Raw genomic sequence first — 27,958 nt, 5'->3', positions numbered from 1 at the left:
GGTAGATTACTAATAATAAAAATTGAATTATGAAAATGAAGTTGTTTTTGATAAACTCGAGGAAGCAAACGCCATCTTACGGCTAGCTACAGTCACATTAAGGTTTCCACTCCGAATTTAAAATTGAATCAGCCAACATAGATTACAACTAATACGAATTACTGCTGTCGTTGAAACAAAGAAATGCACTTTAATCGAACTAACAAGTTAAGACAAGCGTATTAGAAACTAGGCCTTACGATCGGACACAATCAGCATAAACAGACGAATAATCATGAGGAACAAATAAACTAAAGAATTCATTCCGATATTTACCCCGCATCATCTAACCGGAGCAAAAATTCTGCCGAATTGCATGTTCCATCAGCACAAAGAAATATATCACTGATCGAACCAACGGCGGTAACTGGGAAACTGGGCATTTAGAGTTGGACACAACCAGCATAAACGGAAGACGAGGAATGATAGGGGTGTGAGCATCACCGAGGGTAGCACGGAGACGCGTGCAAGGCTCGGAGTGGGGGGGAAGATAGACCGACGGTTGCCGGGCGACTCTTCGATGGGCCTTCGGGAAAGACTCTGTGGGGGATGGGGTTTTGGTGGGGAGAAGAACAAGAAGATAGAAGCAGAAGACTCACAGGAGGAGCTAACTTCTCCGACGCTTGGAGGCGGGGGCGCCGCGCGAACGCGGAGTGGGGAGGCTTTGACTGTTAGGGGGTGGATGGGATTGGCTATGGGGGACCGACCATATAAATACGGGGACCCGGAGAAGCCAAGGCACAGACGGAACTCGTCAGCAACCCACAACAGCTCAGTGAACAAGGGGAACACTACTCATCATGAAGACGGTGAGTACCTACGCCGCCAGGAGTTGTGATCGCGGGCTCTTTTGGATTTTTCCTCTTCTGGCAATTAACAGTATCCACGTTTTACGGAGACGGCCACGCGTCACGAGGTGTGAAATTTCCCGCTGACGCGTCTCCGACGGGGTCTGACGAGGGCGGGTTACGTGAATGCACGGACGTTTTTTCAGTGATCGACGGAGGGAGACAGCCCATCCGGCGGGGAGAGGTTTCACCGTTTCATGCTGACCGCATGCAAATAGTTCTCATCCGTCGTCGTCGTGGAGAAAAATCGAAAGTTTCGTAATCCGTGGCGCGAGAGGAATTTTATACGGGGTGGGAGGTCGCGAGATGCTGGTTGCAAGCGTTGAAGTCCCTTTGCAATCGCAACTTATACTTCTGTTAGTAAGATGCGTTAGAAGAAAACTAGCCAATTTAAAAATCAACTAAATTTTTAAGGAACACATTTATTCGATGTAACTTCGTGCTAGTAAGTAATTATCGATTCGCTGAGTACAGCCATATTATCGTAGGCAAACTTAGCGAACAATCACCGATGATTGGGTTTTAAGAGGCATTCAAAATAATTTTGTGGTTTTCTTCGCATAATATTCATTCACACAAGTATGAAATTGCGAATTTTTAGATTCTTTATAGCGTGAATTAATAAAACTAGAATTAATTCTCATACCTTTGTCAATTCATACTTTTGGTTATTTGGTTTGGCTGTTGCTATCAAAATACGCCACGTCCCTCATGCTACACTTCTAGCAATGAATAGAAAGCGCGAGATATTTGCTAAGGTATATTTCAGGGTGAGAGAAAATTCAGTATTTTACATATCCTCATTGTGTAGCTCACGTTTCAATGGATCACGCATTACGATGACATTTAAGTTTTCTTTCGATAACCATGTTTACCCCTCACTTCCAGTTTTACTATACTAGCCTAAAATTACTTAATCTAGGTTGTATTTCACCGGAGAAATACTTATCAGGTCTCTTCAAATAGAATACATATAGCATGATAATTACTATAGGAATCTTCATAAAGCTTTTCTAATTAGATGATCAAAATTTATGTTCTATCCTTTTGGGACACGCTTGGAGATAGGGATAAAAAGTTTAGCATTATTTTGCAAAAAATAATCATATTTTTCATTTCATTTGACAGTGTCTGGTCATCTCTATGCTCGTGGCACTGGCTGCTGCCAGGCCACAGAAGGTTGAAGAGCCCATTGCTATCGTCAGCCAAAACTCAGACCAAGGCCCAGATGGATCATACGTTTTCAGGTAAGAAACAAACCCACGCCATATTAGCACCTACTGCAGCGTTGAAGACGCACATTAAATATACATTAAGAAATATTTTCGGCGAGAACGCCGATATCTGAGATCTTAAACCATGCATAATTCATTAACACAATTTTGGAGTACGCCGCGGTAGAAAGTGGGACATTGAGATTGGATGGAAGGAATGCAACTTTCGGAACAGGCCTCTGCGCATTGTTCCCAAGTCTTTCAGAGCATCCTTTCACTGATATGTTCTTGATATAAACATTTAAATACAAATTGCAGAATCTAAATAAAAATTCAACTTTATGCCGTAAGTAAGCGTTATATTTGGCGTTAAAATTTCAAGGCCGTAAATAAATTCACTCAGTCTATCGCAAGGCATACTGAAGAGTCAAAAAAACGGAGTATTTGTTAAAAGCTTTGGTTCCGAATAAAACACAAGCTTTTCATAGTGTTCAACTAGTTTGTCCAATATAAACAAGGTTTTATCACATAATATTTTCTTCAATGTATTTCTCTTGATACGGATTCAGATTAAGTATTAAATAACGTCAATTTTGAATTTCGCCATTACAACTATTAAACCAATATATTATCCAATAAGTAAACTAACTAACACGTAAATTATCAGAAGAATATACAATGCCAATCAAAAAAGTATTTTCATCAATCAAAGGAAATAGAAAAACTTCATTTCCTTTACAACCCTCGACTTCAAATTTCAGATAATCGTAAATACTTCCTGGATATATCCCACGGAAATAACCGCATAATAATCCATGGCCCAATATCCCATACTTACTACACCACTAAGCTCCATCTATGACGGTAAATGAGGATATAAGATTAGACACTCGCGGACGCATTGGAATCATTTATTTCAAATTTCCATTGCGTCTTGATGATTACTTCACCGTGGATGCGATTGAATTAGATTTATAACAAGCTCAACAGCATAATTTTCATAATTGGCATAATTTTTACAACCCTAAATTTAATCCCTTCAGCTATGAGACAGCAAACGGAATCCGATCTGAGACGACCGGAGAAGTCCGCCCCAACCCCAACCCACCCCTAACCAAGGACGCCGAGGGAGCAGCCCAAATCGTCGTCTCCCGTGGATCCTACTCTTACACCGCTCCTGATGGCACCCCCATCACGCTGACGTACATCGCCGACGAGAACGGATTTCAGCCCCAGGGTGACCACCTCCCCGTCGCTCCACCCATACCCGCTGCCATCCAGAGGGCGCTTGACTACATCGCATCCCTCCCTCCCCAGAAGAACCGCAAGTAAGCCGCTCGACAGGACGCCGAACCACGACCCCCACCGCCAAGACCCCCAAATAAGGTAAGCCTGCCGCAGGATAATGGGGGGACTCAATTGTGGGACAATTAAGGACCAATGTCAACCTCATCTCGCTGAAATCTATTCAAATAGTTTTCAATTTAATATTAATCGTAAGGTAATGGGAATTTGGTGAACCAACAGCTAGGAGAGTGGAAGGAAGGGCTTCTTATCATTTGGGGTAAGACCCTTCCGAATATAAAAATAGACGTTTCGTCCCTAAAATTAGAAAAACCTGACCAAACCCTCTTCTTTCTTGTTTGGAACTTCCCCAAAATCCCCTCAGGAAAGTAATTTTCGCACAATAAGTAAGAGTAGGTGCTTTATAACAGCATTATTAAAACAAGGAAGCTCTTTTTGAAACATTACCTGCAACGAGGCTTATCGCGATTTCATGATTTAACAAAAATATTTAGCAAAAAAATAAGAGCATCCTAAGGAAATAAAAATTTTCCTAAAGGAGGAGCCGAGTGTGATACTTTAGTATACTTAGCTGCGCTTTTAACAATCGATTAATATAGTACTTCCTAATGCAAATTGCCTCAAATGGATCATAAATTCTTCTCGAGAAGTAGAGAAAAATTAAAATTTTGCAGCATCAAGTCCTAAACGCTTTAGAAAACTGTGAGTTCCTTGAAAACTCACGCTTGTAAGACTATTTAAAATCCCTAGGAATGTGTCATAATATTTTCAGACCAAATAAACTCCTTTTTATTCTTCTCAAAGGAGGTTATTAAAAGTTGCACGTTTAATCAAAATGGTGTTATGTCGTCTTCTTAAGCTTCTTCATTACTGAGTTGAAATATGTTTTTCCTATTCCACAGAGACAATAACGGCTGAGCCAGACATGGAGAAGAGGACCGATGATCCGTAATCCAAGAACGCCGAATCAAACGCACGAGAGTTGGACCTGGCATTTCATTGGACTGCGAGAGTGGTAAACGCTCGCGCTAGCTCTGATTAGTCAACGCCAGATTCAATCAACGCATTCTTCGTGTGGCATATGTCATAGTTTACTAACTGCGACCGTATGGAAACATAAAAAAATGACATCCAGCAGAAAGGTTATAATTTCTGCTTATATTTCCCCGCATTTTGCACTCTTTTGTACATAAAATATGAAAAACTACCATGCAAATAAAAAAATTTGGTGAGACCAAAAATTCTTTCTTTTCATTCGTAAAAATCCTGCAGTGTACTACAAACGGTTAAAAAAAAGTCGTGGAAGAGAATACTCGATTTTTCAACTTCAAGGCTTTCAAAATAATGTTTGGAAAGTGCCTGGAGCTATACCCACGGTCATTAACCTGAAGGTTAATTCTATAGGTGAGAGGGTAGATATCCCTCAAAGGAATGAGAAACAGGATGATACGATCGTGTTTAATTCACGGAGGTCAGCCCTTTCACTTTGATGTCTTTTCAGAAGTTTTTGGTTGTACTAAACTTATCATCAGTTGAACCTACCTGCCACTCAATGATTGCAGACTAGAAACCTCCTCATTATAAAAATGACGCCTTAACAGATACCTCGGCAACACAGCAAAGCTCTTCGAAGCCCCACCGAAGAGGTAACAAATATTTAATTCCACGAATGTTTTATTTAAGCTTTCTACCGGTTTAAGTAGGATTAGGCGTGTTTTGCATGTAATTCAAGCCTGTTTACATTAAATATCTCCCTTCAGTTCACATTAAGGCCTATTTCCTTTCATTCTACCACAAAATAGTCGGATGTGATTAAACAACGCGCACGATTCTCCTGACATAAAGTAAAAAGGGCTATGATATCAGAATGTTCTACTTCCACATAAAACTACCCGAGAGTCTTTTTTTGTAGTATTTAATTTCCAGAATAGGTACATATATTCGTAATAACTAGAATGGATTACATAAACAGCTATTATGAGATATAAATGTGGTTTTAATTGTATGGAATCTTGAAAGTTCCTTGGAAAAAGTTATGGAAATTTCCTTGGAAAAAAATAAAAATGGAAAATTAAGAGTAAAAAACCGTATATTTTAATAAATCTAAGAATGATTTTCGAATTTTGGCAGCTTTCCGTGAAATATGCACGTTCCCAAAAAACAAAATATCCCAAGGTTACACCTGTCTTCGGCACTCTTCAAACCACTCCATAATAAAAATTAAGCATAAAAAATTAACATTCTCCTATGAAAAGTGATGCCTAAAATAAAAAAACCTACCCTTGCGTATCTGTACAGGACCTTAAAAACTGTCGACAACGTTTTACCACAAAATTATCAGAGAGCATGATTGAAAAATCATTACAAATAACGGCGATTTAAATATTTGATGATATTTTCAACCCGTAATGATTTTGTTTCCACAAAACTACTGGTAGTAATAAGATAAACTGATATACAGTGAAGATCTTCTTAAAAAATAGCTGACCTTAAATAACCCTACATAAAATACTCACACAATCACATTCTTCCTGCGTTCGTATCAGCTGGTAATTTGACGTCCAAGGATGGTGCTGTTTTTGAGCACGTCATTTTGGAAGGACGCCGGGTTCCAGCCGGACGTCAGCTTATTCAATCCTATAAATGTGCGAAGATTGAGGTGAATATACGATGATGCTGCATGGCCTCCTTTTTATTGGGTCCTGGGTTGTAAAAAAAAAGGGCATGAATATTTCTGTCAAGAAAATGAAACACAAATCTACGATAATCCAAAGTAACTGCTTTAGGATGGAAATTTTGAGGGGAAAATCGCACGATTCAAAATTCTTAAGCTTAAATCTCAAAGTAGAATAGAGACATTAAATTGATGGTTTAAATATTTAAGTTAGATGACCACATACCCAAATTTCATGTAGGAGATTGCTAAAAAAAAAAAAAAAAAAAAAAAAAAAAAAAAAAAAAAAAAAAGCACGTAGCTGTAAGGTATGTGGTAATGTGGTATGAAACAAGGTGAATTTTTGCGAAATTTTACTATACTTGTATTTGACTTGGTGCTTTACCGGTGAATGATCGAAAGCAGGCACGCAGCTAGGTGGATTGTAGGCGCAACTAATTCTAGGTGACCTGGGAGGTATAGAATGCACGATACTGATTATCATACATACAATGACTTGATACCCTTAATAAAAATACCCTTATGACGTACCCTTAATTGTTTGATAGAGCGAAATTATAAAATTAAACATTAATCTCTTGGCGTTACAATTTCGTAAACAAATACGATAGTGAAACGGTGGGGAGTAATACATAAAGTTGTGTACTGGAGTACGTACTGGCGTAGCCAGGAATTTAGTTCGGTGGGTGCGGTTGCCCTTCCCGCAAGAAGAGTTGGCTATGAAAAACAGTGAGACGTATGGCAGGCCGTAACTTGTTCATTTAATGGGTACTATTCCACCTTTGCAACTTTAAATTTGTCAAATTTTCACCGGAAGTCCATTATTCACTCTCTCTTTGTCGCCATAACGTTACTCTGTCTATAGATATATATAGCAAATCTATCCAGCTACGTGATCTGCGATGTGTTTGCATTTTTTAAGTAAACTTTACTTCATTTCAGAGATTTGATTGGATTAGACAGGTGTGAAAACGTAGGTGCTCCCTTTATATTTTCTGAAGCTTTTGACTAAACCTCTAAGTAAATGATATCGCTCTCTCACTTCTCCTAGTCTCCGAAAAAATTTCGTGTTCCTCATCCTATCCGACCATTTGATTTTGAGCACCGGAAGTCAGTCCAAGATCTTGAAAATATTGTGTCATTTCTAATCAACTATTTCAGTGTTCCATGTCTCTGATCCGTAGAATTTCCACGCTAATGTTCTCATATACTGTCTATTCAACTTTATTTTATAATTCCAGAAGCAGAGAAATGCGTTTATGTCATGAATAACGAATTCGCTTGGGCTATAAGCGTTATGTCAATTGAGCTAATTCCTAAAGTGAGTTCATGATGTATATGGAGCAGGTTGGTTGTAGTGGGAGAAGTGATTCTAGTGTGTAAGGAATAGGCACGGTAATAACTTCACGTATTCACCTGCAATACACAAATGCAAGTAATACCACAGAGGAAAAATCATTCGCCTTGACCGGGATTCCAACCCGGATCGCTCGATTGTGTGGATAGAAGTGCTGCAGCCAGTGAAGCTTCGGAGGCGTTAATTCTATGTATGGAAGTTTAAACGAACAAGGCTAATTTAAACAAAGGGAATTGACGTCTATTCCTTCAAAACTGCGCTAGCTGTAACCGGAAACAATGATTTTCAATCAATCACCCGTTTATAGTAAAAAAAACATTATTACTATGCTACGACGCCGTTGGCGCCGCACAGCGCCGCTGGCTATATGTAAATTTTTTTTTTAAATAATACTACCACGTCAAGGAACTCTTCCTCACTCTATTTCGAAATATTCACGAAAAATCGTATTAAAGGAATGATGGTACATACTACAAATTCATGATATTTAACATGAATTATAATGTGTCTGGACAGGTAATTACTCTTTTCTGAAATATGCATTCTAATAGAATATTTTAAAACTTTTTGGAAACTGCTTCAAATAAATGTATACCAGACTAAAATACTAAGTGAATTCTGCTGGTTTTTCCGGGTATTCTTCCGCGTTTATCCATTTGTAGGACGATATTTCGCCAACGTTCCAGTTGGCTTCCTCAGGTCTACTGAAGTGTTGATGCAGAAATTTGTTCATCTTATATACACCCCGTTTGCCGCCTTTTTTCTCGAGGTGTGCCTTGATTGGTCAGGATCTTTGAAGACCCTTTTCCACGCGCTGGCGAGATTGTAGCCGTCTTCACGGTTGAAGTTCTTTGTCGTCTTGGCGATTTCAATTGCCTCCCTGATTATTCTCGGGTAGTAGCGGCCTTCTTTGTTCAGAAGAGAGGCGTTGTCAAAATCAATATTGTGTGTCGGTCCACTCCATTGGTGTTCCGCCACCGCTGACTGGGTGAAATGTCTATTTTTTAACCGTGTCAACCGTGAAGACGGCTACAATCTCGCCAGCACGTGGAAAAGGGTCTTCAAAGATCCTGACCAATCAGGGCACACCTCGAGAAAAAAGGCGGCAAACGGGGTGTATATAAGATGAACAAATTTCTGCATCAACACTTCAGTGGACCTGAGCAAGCCAACTGGAACGTTGGCGAAATATCGTCCTACAATTGGATAAACGCGGAAGAATACCCGGAAAAACCAGCAGAATTCATCATAATCTCCGCGGAAGCCTACTTGGAAACTTGAAAATACTAAGTGACAAATCATGCATCCATTATCTACGAAAAGTTAATTAAATACTTATAAAAATCTGCAAAATTAAAATAGCACCCGACGTTCCGTGTTTGTGTAACATTAGCTTGCATACACAATACGGTGTTAGCTCTTTGACATTTGGCTATGATTTGTTGTCTTTATTGCATTTACTAAGTGATTATTGCTGGTGGGTAAAAAGCGATTATTGATTCTCATCGTTTCGGTTAATTATGACTGTTTCATTAAATATTCTTACAGTAAATTATCATTTGCTTCTAAAAAATCTCCACGATGGAAGAAAGTACTTCATTAATAGAAACTAGACTCGGGAAGACCGGAATAGAGTACTCTATTGCTCTATGGCGTTCTTCTACGAGTATTTCTACTACGGGAAAGGTTTTCCTAACCACGGTCAAACAGGTGCTGAGAGGAAGGTAGATGATTGCCATTCATAGAGACTGGAAGAAGATGCCACCTATTGTCACACTTTTGAAGATCATTTCATCGTAGGTGCATTATTTTTACTTTGCAGGCTATGTGTAAAACGTTTATGTGCGAGTTAACGTCACGATGCAAAGAACCAATAGCTGGGCACGCAGACATCAATCTTATGGATGTGAAAGTAATACACATTTAATTTTAAAATAAAAATGATCAGTGCTAAATTGTATCTCAATATATTTATGGAGACCTTTAGATTTCACACCCCCACACTACATTATCGAAACGCTCACCCAAATGTTCCGATAAATTCAGTTTTAATTAAGTCCTTAGCTAGGTAAAGTTAGCTATGGCCTGTAGACAAATACTCTTACAACAGAATTTGATTATAATTGATCGATATTTTTTAATTAATTACAGCAAATTGGATTCCCGCATTTTCAAGCGCAAGCGAATTATCTTTTTACAACAAAATTCACCAACCTCAACTTATATGTGTTACAAAATTGATTCTTACAAAGATTCATTGATTCTTACAAAAAATATTACCAAATATGCAGGTGAAAACATGTAAATAATAACTATTCAAAGAGCAAAAAAAGGTGACATTCGGGCGGTGTCTAATAAAACTATTATATGAAAAATTTAGCCAAAATTTTGGTGACGAGCTGTCAACAGATTTAATCAGAGACAAACCTCTTAGCACGTTAGATATCATTGTTAGCAATCTATGGCATCAAAAAATATCACAGAGGTAATAGTGTAGATAGGGGATAAAATAAACTAATATTTTGGCCTCAAATAAACAAAGCTGCCTTCATTGGTACTGAGAGCGAATTGATTTTTACGCTATCCTGAAATCCGTTTAGAAATTGTGAGGCTGAGATTAAAGTATGCACCAATTGGTTTTTAAATTAGCATCAATAGCTATGAAACGTTAACTGATAATAATTCATGTGCCATGTGGAATGAGCTTGTCAACTTCATCTAATTTCAGTTCTTCAAACATCCAATTATATCGCTTCTCTGACTCAACTTACTACCCTTTTTATTTATTCGCCCTCTAATACAGTTCCATATCTAAGGGTTAAATAACTCATACGTACGTACTGTATAAGGAATTGGAATGATATTAAACTCCTCTGAGAAATATCAAGCCTAACACAGTGGCATTTAATATCATCAATTCCACCAGAAGGCTCTAAAGGATCCAGCTATTCCTTCACTGAATATCGTATGCTGAAGTCGTGAAAGTAGAAATAACTCTGGCTTTGAAATTCTATGATCGGATTTAAATTACGTTCGTTAGTGGAGTTAAGAGTGTGGAATCGAACTTAATCGGAGCAAATGTACCGCTTTATATTTTTTGCAGTGTTCGTCCAAATCTAACCATTTTTATGCTGTGGATGGTATTAACATTAAGGTAACAAACAAAGGAAGTAACGATACCTCGTTAATCTGTAACGATACCGATTTAATCTGAGAACTGAATAAAAGATAAAGGAAAGAAGCGCTATTCGTATAAACTACTACTGACGTACAGACAGCGTTACCCAGATGAATTAGGCTGGGAGCCACTGGAGACTCGGTGGCTGCGCGCTTTGCTTAGATTAGGTACTTGAACAATTGCGAACAGATATCTTTAAGAGAGACACGGAGTACACCATATACGAACCCCACTGTATTTCTAGGTCCGACAGAAGCAAAACATAAAGAGAAATATTTGTCGAACAGCAATATGGCAATATGTCGAATATGGCAATTCGTTTTTCCCCGAACCATTAAGGACTTAAATAAATGCAAGTCGTAATTTCGTTTGAGCATTTGCTTTTTATATGTAGACGGCTGACGTCCTAACCCCCTGCCACACGCCGTTTTAGGCGGCTTGCGAGGTATTGTGTAGATGTAGATCTTCTGTTTTCTCAGAAAGGGATTTTTCAAGTTTTACCACACTCAATATTCTCCCCGAAATACTTGATTGAAGCGAAATGTAACCGACTTTTCATCCGGATCCACGGAGCACAGAATTGGTTTACTCTTGATGCTAATTTAGCAACATCGCCCCCAATTCACTCCATCTCTCTTCATTGGCAATGATAAAAATCATTCATTTTCAATGAACCCATCGCATTGTATTCAAATGAGTATTATTGTGCACGAGCCACGCACTGTAGCAGATGACCCTTTCCCTGAAAACAAATTCAGCAGACCATTTCCATTACCGCTTTCTCATGATACATAAAGTTACTCAATATTTTTTTCCGACCCTACTCTTCAAAAACATTCATGTGGCACACCTCATTAGAATTTTTCTTAAATTTGATCTATGGGATATAATTTACGTAAACTACGATTGTTCATCAATTTTCTGCGAGAAAAACTACGAGAAAAACTCTCACTCACAATTAGGTAGAATCGGGGCTATTTTTTCCATTGGATGACGGAAGTTACGTGATGTTGGTAAGGATCGCGGGCAATGAATATGAAACGTGGAATGAGCTTTCCAACATCCTCATCTAATTTCAGTACTTCAAAAATCCAAATATATCGCTCCTCTGACTCACATTACTATCCATTTATTATTTATTGAAACACAAATATAAATGCATATTCAGGGTTAAAAAACTCATACGTAAGTACTGTACAAGAAATGGGAACGATATTAAAATCCACTTAGAAATACCAAGCCTAACACAGGTATAATATATTATCATCAATGCCACCACAAGGCTCTCAGGTCTTCAGCAATTCCTTCACTGAATATCAAATACTGAAATCAAGAAAGTAGAGATCACTCTGACTTTGAAATCCTATGATTGGATTTAAACTACGTTCATTAGTTGAGCCAAGAAATTGGTAGCTAGAAACGGAGAAATGCTAGAAGTTCCAGATAAACGTAGGTGATTGCAGACTGGAGGAGAAAGAGCAGTCCAACTCTTGGACAGTTACCAGGTATGTTACCGAAAAACTGTAACTGCAGTGCAAATATCATGGAGAGACATAGGAATATTCACGAACACAAAAGATAACGAGATGATTGTTACATATGACCGTTTAGAAAGAGCTTGTAACGAGTCTGCAATCTGTGTAGCGGCATTTTCCATAGCGTAGGTGTGGAAGGAGGAAGGAGGAGAACAAATACTGAGGACTCTGAATAATACTGAACTTTTACTCTCATACGATAGACGTTTCAATGAAATTTAATTTTGGAATAAAACTGCAGATTTCGTCAATACAATGGATGGAGCGAGTACTGAGATGATAGGGATTCTAGAAACAGCGTTAGAGGAAAGAATGTTAGGAAATCGGGGGAGGGAGAGGATGAAAATAGGATTAATAGATATATTTAATGATAACAAGCCCTATTATGAATCGAACAGCGAAGTCAGACTTGTGAGCTATGTCACGCCTTAGTAATTCACAAAATGCTTTATGTAAGCCTTTTTCAACAAATACTAGATTAACTTTACTAATACTTATTTATACATATTCAAAAAAGGTAATATAACAAATTCCATGATTTTCGTTCAAATTTTTATACGATCAATACGCCCTATCCAACCTCGGCGGGGGATCGGGTTGGTGTGGTGGATAGTGCGATGGCTTCCCACCCTGTGTGCACGGGTTCAAATCCCAACGGTGGCAGAGAATATTCAGAGACTGCCCGATATCTGATTGAATGCTGTAAGGAGGGAATTTCAAGCGCAACACTCCGTCCGTCGGATGGGACGATAAGCCGGCGCTTTTCGTTAAGAGCAGGATAATGAAAACGCCGGGTTTCTCTCCATCCTTCCTTCATTATATACATTAACGATCTGTGCTCCCGCATTAGCAGTAAAATACGTTTATTTGCTGACGACGCTGTCATCTATCGCGAAATTAGTGATCACTCTGACTATGGAAATCTATCATCGGACTTAAACAACGTTCATTTGTGGAGTCAAGAGTGGGGACTCGAACTTAATCTGAGCAAATGCATGGCGGTACATTTTTTGCGGAATTCGTCCAACACTAACAATGTTTATGCAGTGGATGGCATTAACATAAAGGCAACAGACGAAGTGAAGTACCTGGGAGTTACGATAACCTCGAACCTCACGTGGGGAACTCATATAAAGAATATTTGCGGTATAGCCCTGAAGAAATTAGGATTCGTCAAGCGTATTGTGGGAAGATTTTCGGATGAGAAAGTAAAAGAAAGGTGCTATTTCGCTCTCGTCCGACCGCACCTTGAATATGCAGCGAGTGTATGGGATCCAGTGCAGAAAGACTTAATCCGCGAGCTGAATAAGATACAAAGGAAGGCTGCGCGTTTCGTCAAAAACCGCTACGGGCGTACAGACAGTGTTACCCAGATGTTAAGCGAATTAGGCTGGGAGCCGTTGGAGACTCGGAGGCTGCGCGCTAGGCTTAGATTGCTTGAACAATTAGGAATGGATATATTTAAGAGCGACACAGAGAACATAATCTTAGAGCCACACTATATTTCCAGGTCCGACAGAAGCGATAAATTAAGAGAGATTTTTAGCCGAACGGATAGATATAAGAATTCGTTTTTCCCCCGAACAATAAAGGACTTTAATAAACGCTTGTCCCAACCTCGTTAGAGCACTTCTTTTTTTTTTTTTTTTTTAATAGCTGTAAACGGCTGGTGTCCTAACACCCCCTGCCACACGCCTTTTAGGCGGCTTACGGGGTATTATGTAGATGTAGATGTAGAACTACCCTTCCCTCATGACGCAAATGACCTCAGCTGCCGATCACCTCCTACAAATACGATACCTTACCTGAACCTCGGTTGACCCCATGTCGTATTCTTTTAATAAAATCTATTCATTTCCTATCTAATGGCTAATGGCTAAATATATTTTTTCCCGAATGCTGTGTTAATTTTAGGAATATTCTATGTACATACGACTAGGTAAATAAAATCCTTGGGCTTTATCCCCCCGTCATGTTTAGCTCAAATATAATAGGGTTGGTGTAACTTCATTTGGACTGTCAAGATGATACACCAGTAAACCAGGGTTCTAATTCCATCTGTAGCTTTTTCCGAAGAGAGTGGTGCAAAAATAGTAATCACAAATTGGTTTCTGCAGATAAGGACTTTGTGTTCAGTACTCCGTCAATCGGACACTATAAACAGGCGATTTCTGTTAAGATTGGAATAATGCAGACACAGAATTTCTATTCACCGTTTTTCACCTCTACGCCGTGCATCGTGTACTTTGTTTATCAAATTAATTATTTGTGCCATCAAAATATTTTCTTCAAACTTATTAAAGATACTATAGCATTCATATATTAAATTCTCATTAAATAATACGCATTTACAGCAACTTTATCCCCAGCACTTAATTTCTTTCGCCTCATCTAATCAATTTATCTAATTTATCAGTTACCTTATGAGAAAATCGGTAGAAAATAGTTATTGAAGCTATTATGCATAGAAATGGGGATCATGGAAGAAACTTCTTCATCCTATGTACGAAATCTTATTGAATTGGCAATTTTATGTCAAAAAATATATATAAGCCAAAACTCTCTCAAGACGTCGCCAAAGTCACTAAATGCTAATAAAACGCTCTGGAACACCGCTTGAAGTCGCGTGACATGAAATGCCTTCTCATTGATTTGACGTCATCGCACGGTTCACCATTTACTTCAATATGGGATTGAAGGCTTAATAAAAAGAGACCGAAGTAAATAAACACAGTCGGGTCGAGTTTTGTAGAAGTTCCTCCAGGGACTTCAGAGGGATTTTGGAAGGCGCAATCCAACATTTATCGACTCCGTTAAGGCGGCTCTTTCCTGAAAAACAGTGATTGCTTTGTCACTACCGCGATGCGTGGATTAAAAGCGTGGATCTGAGTAGAGTATGATCAATTTGATGAAAAATTACTACTTTAGTAAAAAATATTATGTTTTTGCAATAAATATATAAAATTTCACGGAATCTTGTCACATCAAATAACTCAAAAGTCAATAAAACGAGAGACACAAAACTACAGCGCCTCAGTTTTCAATGGAATTTTTTTTATTGCGAAGCGGAAAAATACTAAAAATAACTTAGAGGAGTGGGAACTGATTAATCTTGTAATTTAATACAAAGGATATATCAATGAGGATCAACGATTTCGAAAATGAATCGCATTCATTCACAGTATCCAAAAGACACAATATAAAAGTAATGCCATATCAAGAGAGCCAAAAATTACAAATCGAACATTTTAAATCATTCGTGATTAAGCATCTAACAACTATATGGTTTTAAATATTCAACAACCCATTGGTATCATCTGTCAGTTTCCTGATATTTAATTCCCTCGTCTCAAATTTAGGGCTCACACCACACGGATTTTTAACCACAATTTACCACCGCTTCAATTACTCAAGAAACGACATGTTGCATTTACCAATGTGCTTGAAAGTGCCCTCAAATACTTGTACCAAAACCCAGTAATGAAAGAACTTTATGAGTTAAGCGTGAAGTATATTCTACATCAAAAATGCAGCGTTGAGAAATTGAAGGAGCGGCCATCGAACAGAAATAGAAGCTGAGATAATAGTAGGGAAGGGATCTTTTTTTCCCAGTTTCCCCTGAAGCGAGCAGAGGATCGCTTGAAAAATGAGTGTTTCTCTCTCGATTTTCTCATTTTTTGGCCATGCCTGACGTACAGGAAACGAATCGGTGTTTGAGAGAAGATATCCAAGCGAATGACGCATCAACTTTGAGGAATACTTTGATATCGAAGATAAATCAATTCAACCTTGGGAGTTTCTTTTTTCCCGAGTGTCAAAATGGGCTATAATAATATTTCATAATGATGTTGGAACACTGACTACCGCCGCGTTCATTTATTCCATACTGCTACTCAATAAACTTTCCTGCCACGAGTTAGGAGAGGAAGTTTTGAATTTGTGTGAATAATTCTTTACTCAAACCCCTGAGGCACCAACTGTTACGTGAAAATTTTAACCATAGCGTGTATGTAATTTCAGTACAAACTGTCAGCTCAATAATCTTTTGAATAAAAATGGTAACCCTGCAGCAAGCTGAAGCGTTATTCTGCTTTGTAAAACAAAATTCATTATCTGGACATGATCATACCATGACATGAAAGGAAAAAATTTCCAAGAAAGAAATTCATAACAAGGAGCCAAAGAGCGTATTTACATTCAGTGCAGGTTCAAGACTTTAATTCGAATCCTATCCACGTTACTTTCGACAGTTCGGCATAACTGTATAAAATAAATATTAGGAATAGAGTGATGATAATAGCCAAAAACTATGAATTAATGTTTAGTTCCCATAAATGAATAGAAATGAGTTTGGAATTCTTCGTTACACAATGACGATGCTCACAGTTATTTTCAAATTAATTATGACATTTTTACGATGGAATCAAATGGAAACATTTTATACGGCGGAGTAACAAGAAAATACTTCTGACGACGTTAATTGTTGGTTTTAATTCTGCCAATATACTATGATGAACACATGAGAACAGTGTATTACTTCCATTATAAGATTTTGAAGATGCCTAACTGTAAGATGAGCTCATTTTAGCCTCCTATATAAAAACCCCTTTCCTTGACTAGATTTCATCATCGTAAGGCATACCCTTTAGCATTCGATGACGACCACTTAATGTTATTATCGCCACGGAGAATTCCACGCCATAGGCAAATAAAAACTGAATTTCACGGAAAACGGTACAGGGTTTTGGCTATTAAGTGAGCCATTGCAAGAATGAAGATGATAGACTGAAAATTGATGGACTGCATTTGATAGTCACGTTATTATTTACTCCAAAAATTCACAGCTACCCTTACTCAAACCTGTTCAAATATGCTAAAAGGAAGTTGTAGTGAGTTAAACGCAACATTTTGAAGAAATCTGGATTTTTTAACGAGCGATACCTTCATGTGATGGGCACATTAAGAAAGGAACTTCAAATGGGGGCAGTAAAGGATATCACCTCAAATTCCACGTCCAAAATTTCGGCTAAAAATTTCTATGGGCAGAAGATTACTTGATGTTCAAGGCACATCAATTGGCTATAAATGAGAAATAAAGACAAAAAAATACCGTCTACCAGACATGTGGTTTCAAGGTTGAGCGAGCCAATTGAAATTTCTGCGAGAAAGAATTTATGAGATGAGACGTCATTCTCCGCAAACTGACAGTATTTCAACTTCAAAAGTAAAACAACTAAACAAGTACTTAACTTAGTAATTTTGAGACTGGTAAGCCCTTAAATAAAGTCACAAATATCATCATTTCCAATACGCTCATGGTACTGTTCGAAAATGTATATCCCTCATGCACGAAAAATGGTAATGGATTACCTACAATAAATAAAACCAATTTTAATTCAAAATTTGATCATTTTGAGAAAGAAAACCGTAGTTGCACATACCAATTTATCATCGCAGCAAGCATACACTGCTAATTTCCCTATCAATATCTATCTTTGGAGAAATTGAAAAAAATCCGGTTACTATATAGGTTACATATATATAGGATACATCGTTTACATACGCAATAAGAGAAGACAAAAATTTATGGAAGTTATCACCAATAAAATAAAAGCACATCTTAACGAGATACACACACTGTACTATGATCAAATTATTTCTTTGTCGTGGAATATACCTTACCCTATTTAAATCTCGTTCATAAGCTATTCTGTTCCAACCTTCCTACACTTATTGAACACTCTTCCACTTATCAATGAAGCAAACACCACTATTCCCTTTATTTATATATTCGATCTTCACCTGAAAATTTACTCCATGTCAACCAACCGTTTTCCTCCCAAACATATTCCTCATCACCCTACTCCGACAGACTCTTCTACCGCCTAGCTTCATGTTCATTTAGGTTCCATTTTTCACTTAGCCTTTTAATAACACTCGAACCATTTCTAATTATTTTTTCTCGCAATTCTTATTCCTACTATTTATAACGCTTTTTTCTACACAATTATCTTCAGTAGTTTTTTCCTGAAACACACATGTGCGATCCAAGTCAAAGAGCCCTTTCTGCAAATGAATCCTTCTTTGCTATTCTGGTTAAAATTAAAATATTATCCCTAGTAAACATAAAATATTGGCGCATTTTTGTAAAATAACTCAAGATCTTAGCTAACGCAAATTCAGCTACTAGACTGCATTTTACGCTCTATCGACAAAGTCGAGCTCATTCTGTATGCAAGAGATTCCGTATGACTGGTGATTATATGAAATACCATTCTCGTCTCCCTATATGTTATGATACAAATGAATAGTGCCTCTCTAATAAAATTCTTCTTCGACATGATCGGTAAATAATAATTTTAAAAAGTGAACCAATCACTAGTGCACTTTTTTACAGCCATCTGAAAATTATGCTTTCAATTAATAACTTGGATTAACGACTTATATAAAACAAAATTATATCGAATCAGAATCAAGTAAAAGGCAGAAAATTAGCTAATGGAAATATCAACGTATCTAACATATATTTTTGAAATGAACTTGAGCCACGTTTCAAAGTGATGTTTCATTTTAAGAGCACTACTGCAAAGTACCAATGGAAACACATTTCGATGGCATAATCCCAGATTTTAGCACCAATAAAAATGACAGTTTGGCACATAAACGGTGGCAAACGAGTTTTTCGCCGCCAAAATAATCCCTATGCTCACACTGAAAATCCTGGCCCACGGCCGAAAATAATGCCCCACTCACAACCGTACGATAAGAGCAGACCGCTTTGCCTGCCCACCGGGAAAGAAGAAGAGGCCCAAGGAATCCACTGTTTAAATAGCTCCCATCTTAGCAAGATTCCTCTTTACGACCGTAATTTTCCGCATTTAATCCATAATTGACGTCGATAATTGCGAATAAACACTTTTCGTCGAGGATAAAACTGTGTCAAGCTCGTGTAAGCATTGCCTCTCATTTCTCAACCACTGAATGTCAATACTCATTACGAAGCATTAAAATGTCGTGTCTCCAAAAATTGGACATCGTGGTAACGTGATTGCTTACCTTGAAGAAACATCAGTTACAGTTGCATTCGCACGGAATTAAATATATAGGTAATGCTGGCTAAAGTTAGTCCGGCGAAACACTTCAAACAGGTGAAAGAATGATCAAAAAAACTGTAAAAATTGGACATTTCGAGAGATAGAAAAAATCTTCCAAGCATGAAAAATGAATTCTATTTAAAGTTAAAATAGAGCTTTTATTGATATGAGGATGAGATGGAATATAATGACCAATAAAACATGTCCAAAATGAAATTTAACTTTCATTTTTCATCCAATTCCTCTGGAATTTCGCGGATTTCAGTGTAATTACTGATACTATGTCAATATAAAAAGCAATATTTGCAATGACACGTATGAATTTTTGCAATGGATTTTATTCCAGTAGGACGGCTATGGGTCACTTTTCTCCCTTTGAGCCCAATTTTGCCCCCGTAACTGATCTCCTATTACTTTTTCATTAGGCCCAGTTTTCCTTCTACAATCCCAGGGTATTTATTTGCGGATCAAATAAAACATTAGAATACATAAATAACAGTACTTAAATAGCTAAATAGATAGATAGGTAGATAAAGTTTATCTGCCATAGGATTTTTACTTTGGAATATCAACTAGTTTATAAAATTTCGGATATATCATAGACTGAAAAATGACCTAAATTAATTGTAATCTCGTTCAAAAATTATAATTTGAAGCATCTCATTCAAGCATGAGAATGTAATGTAATCACAGTCAGCACTGGTTTTGAAAACATGCAAAATATACAATCATTTTAATGATGACATTTGAGGTATAAATATCTTCATATATATTAAATGCCATTTAGATAATACAAAACCAAATTTTCCTAAATATATCTACTGAGGTAATTCTTAAATAAATAAAATGTTTTAAGTCCTTAAGAAAATGAACTTCGATTGTAGCATGATGTTGCGTAAAATGAATTTTGATACATTGTGGTCCTGTGGCAGGGAAAAATCGATTAAACAGTATTTAAAATCTATTTATTACAATATTATCTCCCATAATATGGATAACATTACTTTCCACGTGAACTAAATCACAATAATAGGGTTCAACTAAAAATTGCACTGTCTCAGGAATTCTATTGATAGCAAGTACCAATGGGTTAAAATACCAATGCCTCTTCTTCTAGATAATGGTTAACTAGCCAGTCCTACCAGTGTTAAAATACATAAGCATGATATATGAGGGCTCGACTTATAAACCAAGCAAGAATACTTTTCAGCAGGCCAGCGGAAATGGATAATTTAGCATAATACATAGAAGGTCACTCAGAAAAAGATCAATATGAAAGACTTTCTAAGTATATGAATAAAAAAATCCTTAAATAGCATTTATGCTAATTCGTACAGAGAATAAGAAAAAAATGAACACGTTGCGTAGATGTTACGATAATAACAGTACTCTATGACTGGCTAGAAATTTTGATAATTTTGAAGAGACTCTCATCCACTATCGATAAAATTGAAACAAAGTCACGCTTATAAGACTTGAATAAACAATCAACGCAACATCATTTGACGATTTCAATAAAAAAGAAATCGAGATTTTCTGCGAAATTTCTTTCTTAATGAGTTACTCTTGATTTGTATTTACTACCGTAAAATACATTCTTAACGTAAGTATATACGTAAGCATATTAGTATTACTCCATGTTTTAGATTTGGCACTGCTCTGCTAATTCAAAATGGTAATAATTGCCCTGGTGGCGGATTAGGTCACAGGTTTTCTGGACTGTAGACCGAATAGCACAAGTTACGTATAACACCGGTGCTACTATTGGCATTAAAAGCTAACAATGCGGACTGCCGTTTCGTCTTTTAGAAATAATAGATAAAAGTTGGAATATCTTGCCAATTCAGAGGCATATTATCCCTAGTTACGTTAATGCTGTATTTTTTTATTTTGTTCCTGATATGTTTTTGTATTTGACCTCAACCACTTAGGCAACAAATCATTTTCTATACACTTAAATTGTTTTTTAAAACTTCAATTTTTATTGGTGGCGTAACTGAGTTACACCGGACAGCTGTTGGCGGGAGGAAAATAAAACTTGTTTGTTATATGAGTACAGGGATAAATGTTGAATGCAATAAATATTTTTACATTATAACTTCATCTACACGAATACTCGACATGATGGCACCTTTTGTACTTTTTTCATAGCATGTAATAGTCAATGTGCAGTTACAGTAGCAGAATATGAAAGATTACTGCCGTTTCGCACAAAATCAATGTAGAAACCTAAATATAGCCAAAGTGCATTTATAAATGATGCAAAACATGGTATATCATTAACAAGGAGCCATCGTGTTAAATTAAAGGAGATTACCCATTACCTGAGATACCCCACATAGTCGTTCACGTAAGTTTTCTAGGTACAGTCACGGAAGGATTATAGATGGTATCGGCTGAAACGATATAATAAATTGAAATGATATAATTTTTGGAGGCTTATTAAATATGCCGTGCGAAATAACCTTAGATACGTATCTGATAATACAAATAATGAATTAATTGCGTGGTCTAGCAAAAGAAAATTGATACTTAATCTATCACAACACTTTGAATAAAGTAAATTAATATGAGGCTGGTTTATAAACACTAAAATAATTTTTGTTAAATATATCACTTAGCTTTCATATTTTTTTAAATGCGATGAGTATGATGTGGACATTGACGCGAAACTAAGCAGCTTCAAACTATAAAAATTCTCCACAATTATGGCGGTTTAACATAGGTAAAGCCAATCATTTTTTGAATAAACGGTCAAATCATTCACTATTAATCACCGAGTAAGAACCTATCTTTGGAAATAATTAAAAATATGTCGATACAACCTCAGTAACGAATTCAATTCGATTAGAATTTTTTCACGACTGCACTCCATGCACTTTCGATTCACGATCCCAACACTTTGGCCTAGAAAATGAGACACTAATAATACGTAGCCCACGAAACATTTCGAAGGGAAGTAGGTACTCCACACATACGTCACGGCCACGACTTTCTCTGGGCACGCTTCTTCTTCTTCCTATCTCCGATGCAACGTTTTGTGTGCACTGCCTTCGTGCGCAATGCGAGAAAAAACTAGCTACCGGAGGAGGTATGACTGAAATTCCCCTCTGGCCACGCATTTCGAGGTACATCTCTCCCGCCTGAGGGAGCAGTGGGTGGGGACGTCGGGTTGGAGGCTTGATGATTCCCTCTTGGCAAATGCTGTGGGAGGTGGTGCCTGAGGTGTCATCACCAGAAGAAGAGGCCAGTATAGGGGGGAGGAAGGGTTTAGCAGGGGGTGAAAATAGGGAGAGAGTGGGGGTGATTTCAAGGGGTGTCCGAGGAGTATATATATCGGCAGAACCGAGACGACAGCACGACACTCATCTCCTTCTGTCTGTGGATAAGGAAGTACCCTCAACACACCGACCATGAAGACGGTGAGTACCAAGCAGTTCCTAAACGGATCGTGATACTCGTCTTCGGCTACCACTACCGCTTTCAACGTCTAAGGCTGGCAGAGCACATATTGTTCCACAGTTAGCTTACCTCTACTTAAGCCAGGGCTTTACACCTGTTCGTGGTTATCCTTTTCATTGGCATTCTCTTATTGGGTATCATAATGTCTGGAAAAGTTTTATCATGACCAGGTGTACAGCCCAAGAGTACCCACTAGTCCCTTAGCGTACCGCGAGACTCGTCTAAGGCTACCACTACCGCTTTCAACTTCTAGGGCTGGAAGTGCATATATTGTTCCACAGTTAGCTAATCTCTAGCCAGAGCTTGGTCGGCATCTGTTCATGGTCATCCTTTAGACTCGATTCTCAAATTGGACATCAAAACGTCTAGCAAAGTGGTATCATGACCAAGTGTACAATCCGAGAAGTGTCTGATAAGGAGCTTCAATATCTGCTGCGATTTGTTCTCGGCGCTGCATCCAAACACTATACCCGGATAGTTTGGTTGCAGTTCGTTCATATTTCAATGTAACAACGTCATTGACGAAAGATATTATTGAATGACAGTTTTGCATCGTTAGTTTCAGGGCATAAACTGAAAATATCTATTCTATCTTTCTAGCGTTTAACTTCATGGAGACTTTGGCTAAATCCTATTAGGGCATACTGAACTCTATTAATTTTATTTGAATGTGAGTGCTAAATGGCTACTATGATAATCCTTTTTTAGTCTCGTCATTGTATCGGTCAAAATTTACTCTCATACGATAAAAGTTACCATGGAATTAAATTTTGGAATGAAATTGAAGATTTCGTCAGTAAACGGCTTAGGTTAAACATCTAAAACAAGCAATTTTGGCACTTAATGGCAAAGGATTGAATTTATTTATTTCAAGATGGAATGAATTTCGAATATATCGTTTGAAGAGACCAAGAAAAACTTTTTGCTGAAATTGTACACATACAACCACATTCAGCATTACTTTTAGCTGTTAATAGAGATTTTTTCCCAGTTAGTTAGCATTTAACTTAAATTTGAGATAAATATGGTTTTGAACGCCGCATAGTATTATTTTTATGGCCGAATTACGCTAATATCAGAGAGAAAAAACGATAAACATTCTAATATATACTTCTAACTACTTAAAATTATTCAACTCTGTCTTTCGGATTCCATCAACTTCAAGTGACATTTGTTGTCTCTTTTTCAGCTCGTGATCCTCTCAGTGTTGGTAGCCCTGGCTGCATCAGCTCCAGCGGAAGAACCCATTGCCATCGTCAGCCAAAATTCTGATGCACAAGCCGATGGATCATACGTGTTCAAGTGAGTGTACAAATTACTTCACTGTCAAAATGCTAACCTATATACCAAAGGATTATGTCTAAGTATCTACAGAATTTCCACCTAAAACTTTCAAATTATTGAAGCACAAAAATATTGACCCCCTTAACCCGTCAGCGTCCAGAGTTTTTTTTAATTTCACACATATTTCACTTTTATAAAATATGATATATATGAGCTCAACGCAATGAACACAATTCAAACTGACTTAATAATAGAGGAAACCTTCTACTAAGTATGTGCACTGAAATGTGCACTAAAATTTACATATTAAATGCATTGCAGAGGTATTGGCTCAGCACTGCACTGGGTGCCATATGACACCCGTGGGCGTTGACGGGCGTTTTATTCCAACTGCATCGCTAGCCTCTCCGAAAGAAAAACTTGGATAATGAAAACTGACTAGAGTAATTCCAATTATGTCGAATACGAAGAAGGAATTTTCAAATTATTTGCACTCTAATCAGCTATTTTCGGAGAGATGTCGTGAAGCAAAATATGAAATTATAAACAAAGAATATCGCAATGACCTCTAATTTTACTTTAAAAGCTCACAACACGTTTTTTGATAGTGTCAGAATCTAAAAACGTGTTTTAAGCTGTTAAAATTAAATTAGTGGGCAATACGATGCCCTTTTTAATCATTATTTGCTCTCGTACACAATGTAATGTGAACTTAAACTACTACACCTCCAGCTTCGAGACTGCGAATGGAATCAAGGCCGAGGAACAGGGAGAGGTCCGCCCCAACCCCAACCCACAACCAAAGGACGGCGAGGGAGCAGCCAACATCGTCGTCTCCCGTGGATCCTTCTCTTACACCGCCCCTGATGGCACCCCCATCACGCTGACCTACGTCGCCGACGAGAACGGATTCCAGCCCCAGGGTGACCACCTCCCCGTCGCCCCACCCATTCCCCCCGAGATCCAGAAGGCCCTTGACTTCCTTGCCACCCTCCCCCAGCAGAGGCGCAAGTAAACATCCCATGACCCACTCCGGATACCAACCTGGTAAGCATTAGTTAGATTCACAGCGCTAAGTCATCAGAATCCTTAAAAACATGCATTTAGACAATGCACCAGGGTAGAATCTAAATTATATCACTCTGTTATTCAACCCGAGGGTTGGTTTTGATAGACGAGGGAAGGGCTCAGCCCGAACTAAGCCACAGGTTGTAAATGTCACACATTGAGGGGGGCAGGTTCGTTTCCTTGGGTCACCTCGCACTTCGGGGATTTTGTTTGGTGTTGTCTGATTTATACAGCCATTTAATTGTTTAAATCATTTCTCAAAAGATAATTTTGCATTGGAAGCTGTTTTTTATTATATTACACCTACTTTTCAAAATAGTTCTTAGGTATTCTTAATACTACATTCTCTATCTTTGCGTTGATAAACCCAAAAGACCTCTGAAAGATATCAACTAATGCACATATTTAGCATTCAGAGTTACTCTAACGTTACTGGAGAAAGGCGTCCAATTCTTTAGAATATTTCACTTTTAATTATATTTCTGAAAACTTGAAAACCACCTATTCATGGTGACAGAGGCATACAATATGCCAAAAAGTTAAATCTACACTATAACCTAGATGTTTCATAAGCTCGATTTCTAATACCGAAAATCGGATCGCATTGCTTCGCAGCAATGGAATATTCATTGATACGAAATATATAGTTCTATCATTACCATGCCATCAATAGAACCATATTGTTTCCATTCATTAAAAAATAAAAATGCATGAATAAAACCTTGACACTTTATTGAGGGGCATTGATATACAGATTTTAGTGCGGGAAATATTGAAGTGATAAATTTGAAAATTTATTTGACGGAAAAAAATCATTTTGAATAATTTAACGGGAAAGAATGACGGAATAATCTTAACATGAACACCAAAAAGGAAAAAAAATCATCTATTATTTGATCCTTGTTTTTTTACCATTTCAGAAACCCAAACGGACTGAATGATGACAGCAGATCACCCGGAATATGATTTCTAAGACGCATCGCAAACAAAGGGACTGGCACTTCAACGGACCAGTGGAACACTATGTGCTTCCGCTGTTGTTCCCAAATAGTCAATGCGGACCCTCTTCTGTTTGTGTACTTTACTTTTGTGATATTTTCATGAAAAGCCGCCTGCTAATGTTTACCAAAACATGATGCTACGCAGGATGATGTCATCTTCCTGCTCACATTTCTCTCTTTTTGTATATAAAATATGAAAACATGCCAAGCAAATAAAATTTGGTTTGACCAATTTATATCTGCATTTCAGTCGTGGTAACCTCATAACCTTTCCTGAGAGTACGAGTTACACCCTTGCACTATCAACAAGAGAATAAACTATAGCAAACAAAAGGAAAATGTTTAAGACAAAGTTGCTTCCTCTTGAGACGCATTGATCCTTCAAGTCAAGTGTAATACCATTGCAGTTTATCACCTCACCGTAGTTACAACGAAAAAAAGTATTAATACCTTTACTCATTGCAATTTATAATTAAACAGCATAAGCAGGAACCGTAGTCACACCAATAGCTACCAATATAAAGAATATTTTACAGAAAAATGTACAGTAAACGTTACCCTTTTTTGAGGATAGAATCTACCAACTGACTGGAAACTAAATACATATACTTATTTAAAAAATGATACTCACTGCTGTCATCACAAGGATATGACTGAGAAAACTACTGACACCAACTGGATATCTACGCCATAACAATACTCAAGCGAGTGACATAATCTAAATCATCGATATTCTTTCACGATGCCTAAGGTACTTCCGTTTTACTTCAAATACTAACTCCTCGGATTCAAAATTACATACTTAATGTTAGCCAATAAATTTCATAGTGCAGTTTTCTTTTCCTACAAAACAGCCACATGGTTAGCGAAGTAAAAACATGCCTTGAGAATTTGAACGAAGTCCCTTTTTTGGCTCCATAAAGGTTGATGTATCCGAAGTACTTCAAATAAAAGATAACCTCCTAACTAAGCACGGAGCCACGGAACATATTTGTTTACTGGAAGAAGTAACTCAATCGTTCAATTTCGCCATTAGTGTGATACTTATACGTACGAATTAATAAGACTCATTAAGTATTAATTTTTTGAATCTTACGTTAATTAACACTTACTCGAATGGATATAAATTTTTAGGGCTCATTATTTTTGAGATACTTGAATAAAATGTGGGGGTTCCCCTCCGAGGCTACGTGTCTGACCCTAAGAAAACCGACACTTTCCGCGTTTCAATTGATGTTACCAGTGACACAGAGTTAAAAGCGGCAAATGCGATTTCTTCTTCCTCATGGACACTCACTATTACATGCCTTAATCACTTTAGTGTGCCCATTCCATAACATCAATCCGTCCAAAAGAGGAAGTGTGTGTCTTTTTTTTCTCCGAGTAACCCATCCCGAGTGAGAATTCACCATGACTGCGGTTCCTTGAGCAACTCGTCCTTGCCGAAAGCTTTTGCTTTTTTTTCAAGCGCCCTGAAGACGAAGACGCGATGTTTGTTCAATGCTTTTCACTCTCGACCGCGAGTTCTGCAATCGGTCAGTCTAGCAAACAAACCGACATGGTTTTCTCCTTTCGTAGCTCCTACGCTCTTCCTAACTAATAGATGCCCGAAAGAGAAGCACAGAATCATCATCCAAGGTTTACAAGTGGAGACAAACCGAGCAAAATGAATGAGAAAATTATAGCCAAAAAACTTTAATGCGAATCTTGAATCAGTCATAAAGTGAGCCTAATCACCGCCATTTCTCAAAGACATCTTCTTAAGAGGATTAAGGATAAGACGACATTTGTTTTCTTCGGATTACCAAACCTTAAAAAAAAACTCCCGGTGTCTTTCGAAACATGCGCTGACGTGTCAACTTCAGCTGTGTCGGTTATGGAAAGAGGTGGAAAAATATT

The 27,958-nt window shown here is 37.7% G+C and overlaps 2 protein-coding genes across 2 annotated transcripts; both read left to right on the top strand.

Moving 5' to 3' along the window:
* The first annotated feature begins 743 nt into the window (after window positions 1-743).
* LOC124160981 (endocuticle structural glycoprotein ABD-4-like) lies at window positions 744-4,647 on the top strand. Its single transcript, XM_046537118.1, has 4 exons — window positions 744-848; window positions 2,016-2,134; window positions 3,145-3,487; window positions 4,309-4,647. The coding sequence occupies exons 1-3, from the start codon at window positions 840-842 to the stop codon at window positions 3,431-3,433; spliced, it is 417 nt and encodes a 138-aa protein (XP_046393074.1). The 5' UTR covers window positions 744-839; the 3' UTR covers window positions 3,434-3,487; window positions 4,309-4,647.
* Window positions 4,648-22,561: 17,914 nt separating this feature from the next.
* LOC124160980 (endocuticle structural glycoprotein ABD-4-like) lies at window positions 22,562-26,295 on the top strand. Its single transcript, XM_046537117.1, has 4 exons — window positions 22,562-22,666; window positions 23,896-24,008; window positions 24,723-25,037; window positions 25,979-26,295. Exons 1-3 carry the CDS (start codon window positions 22,658-22,660, stop codon window positions 25,003-25,005), a joined length of 405 nt encoding a protein of 134 aa, XP_046393073.1. The 5' UTR covers window positions 22,562-22,657; the 3' UTR covers window positions 25,006-25,037; window positions 25,979-26,295.
* Window positions 26,296-27,958: the final 1,663 nt, after the last annotated feature.

Source organism: Ischnura elegans, chromosome 6 (genome assembly GCF_921293095.1).
Source record: "Ischnura elegans chromosome 6, ioIscEleg1.1, whole genome shotgun sequence".
In the NCBI taxonomy this organism is placed as follows: Eukaryota; Metazoa; Arthropoda; class Insecta; order Odonata; family Coenagrionidae; genus Ischnura; species Ischnura elegans.
Note: the sequence above shows the minus strand (reverse complement) of the source record. Positions and strands in the feature narration are given on the sequence as shown.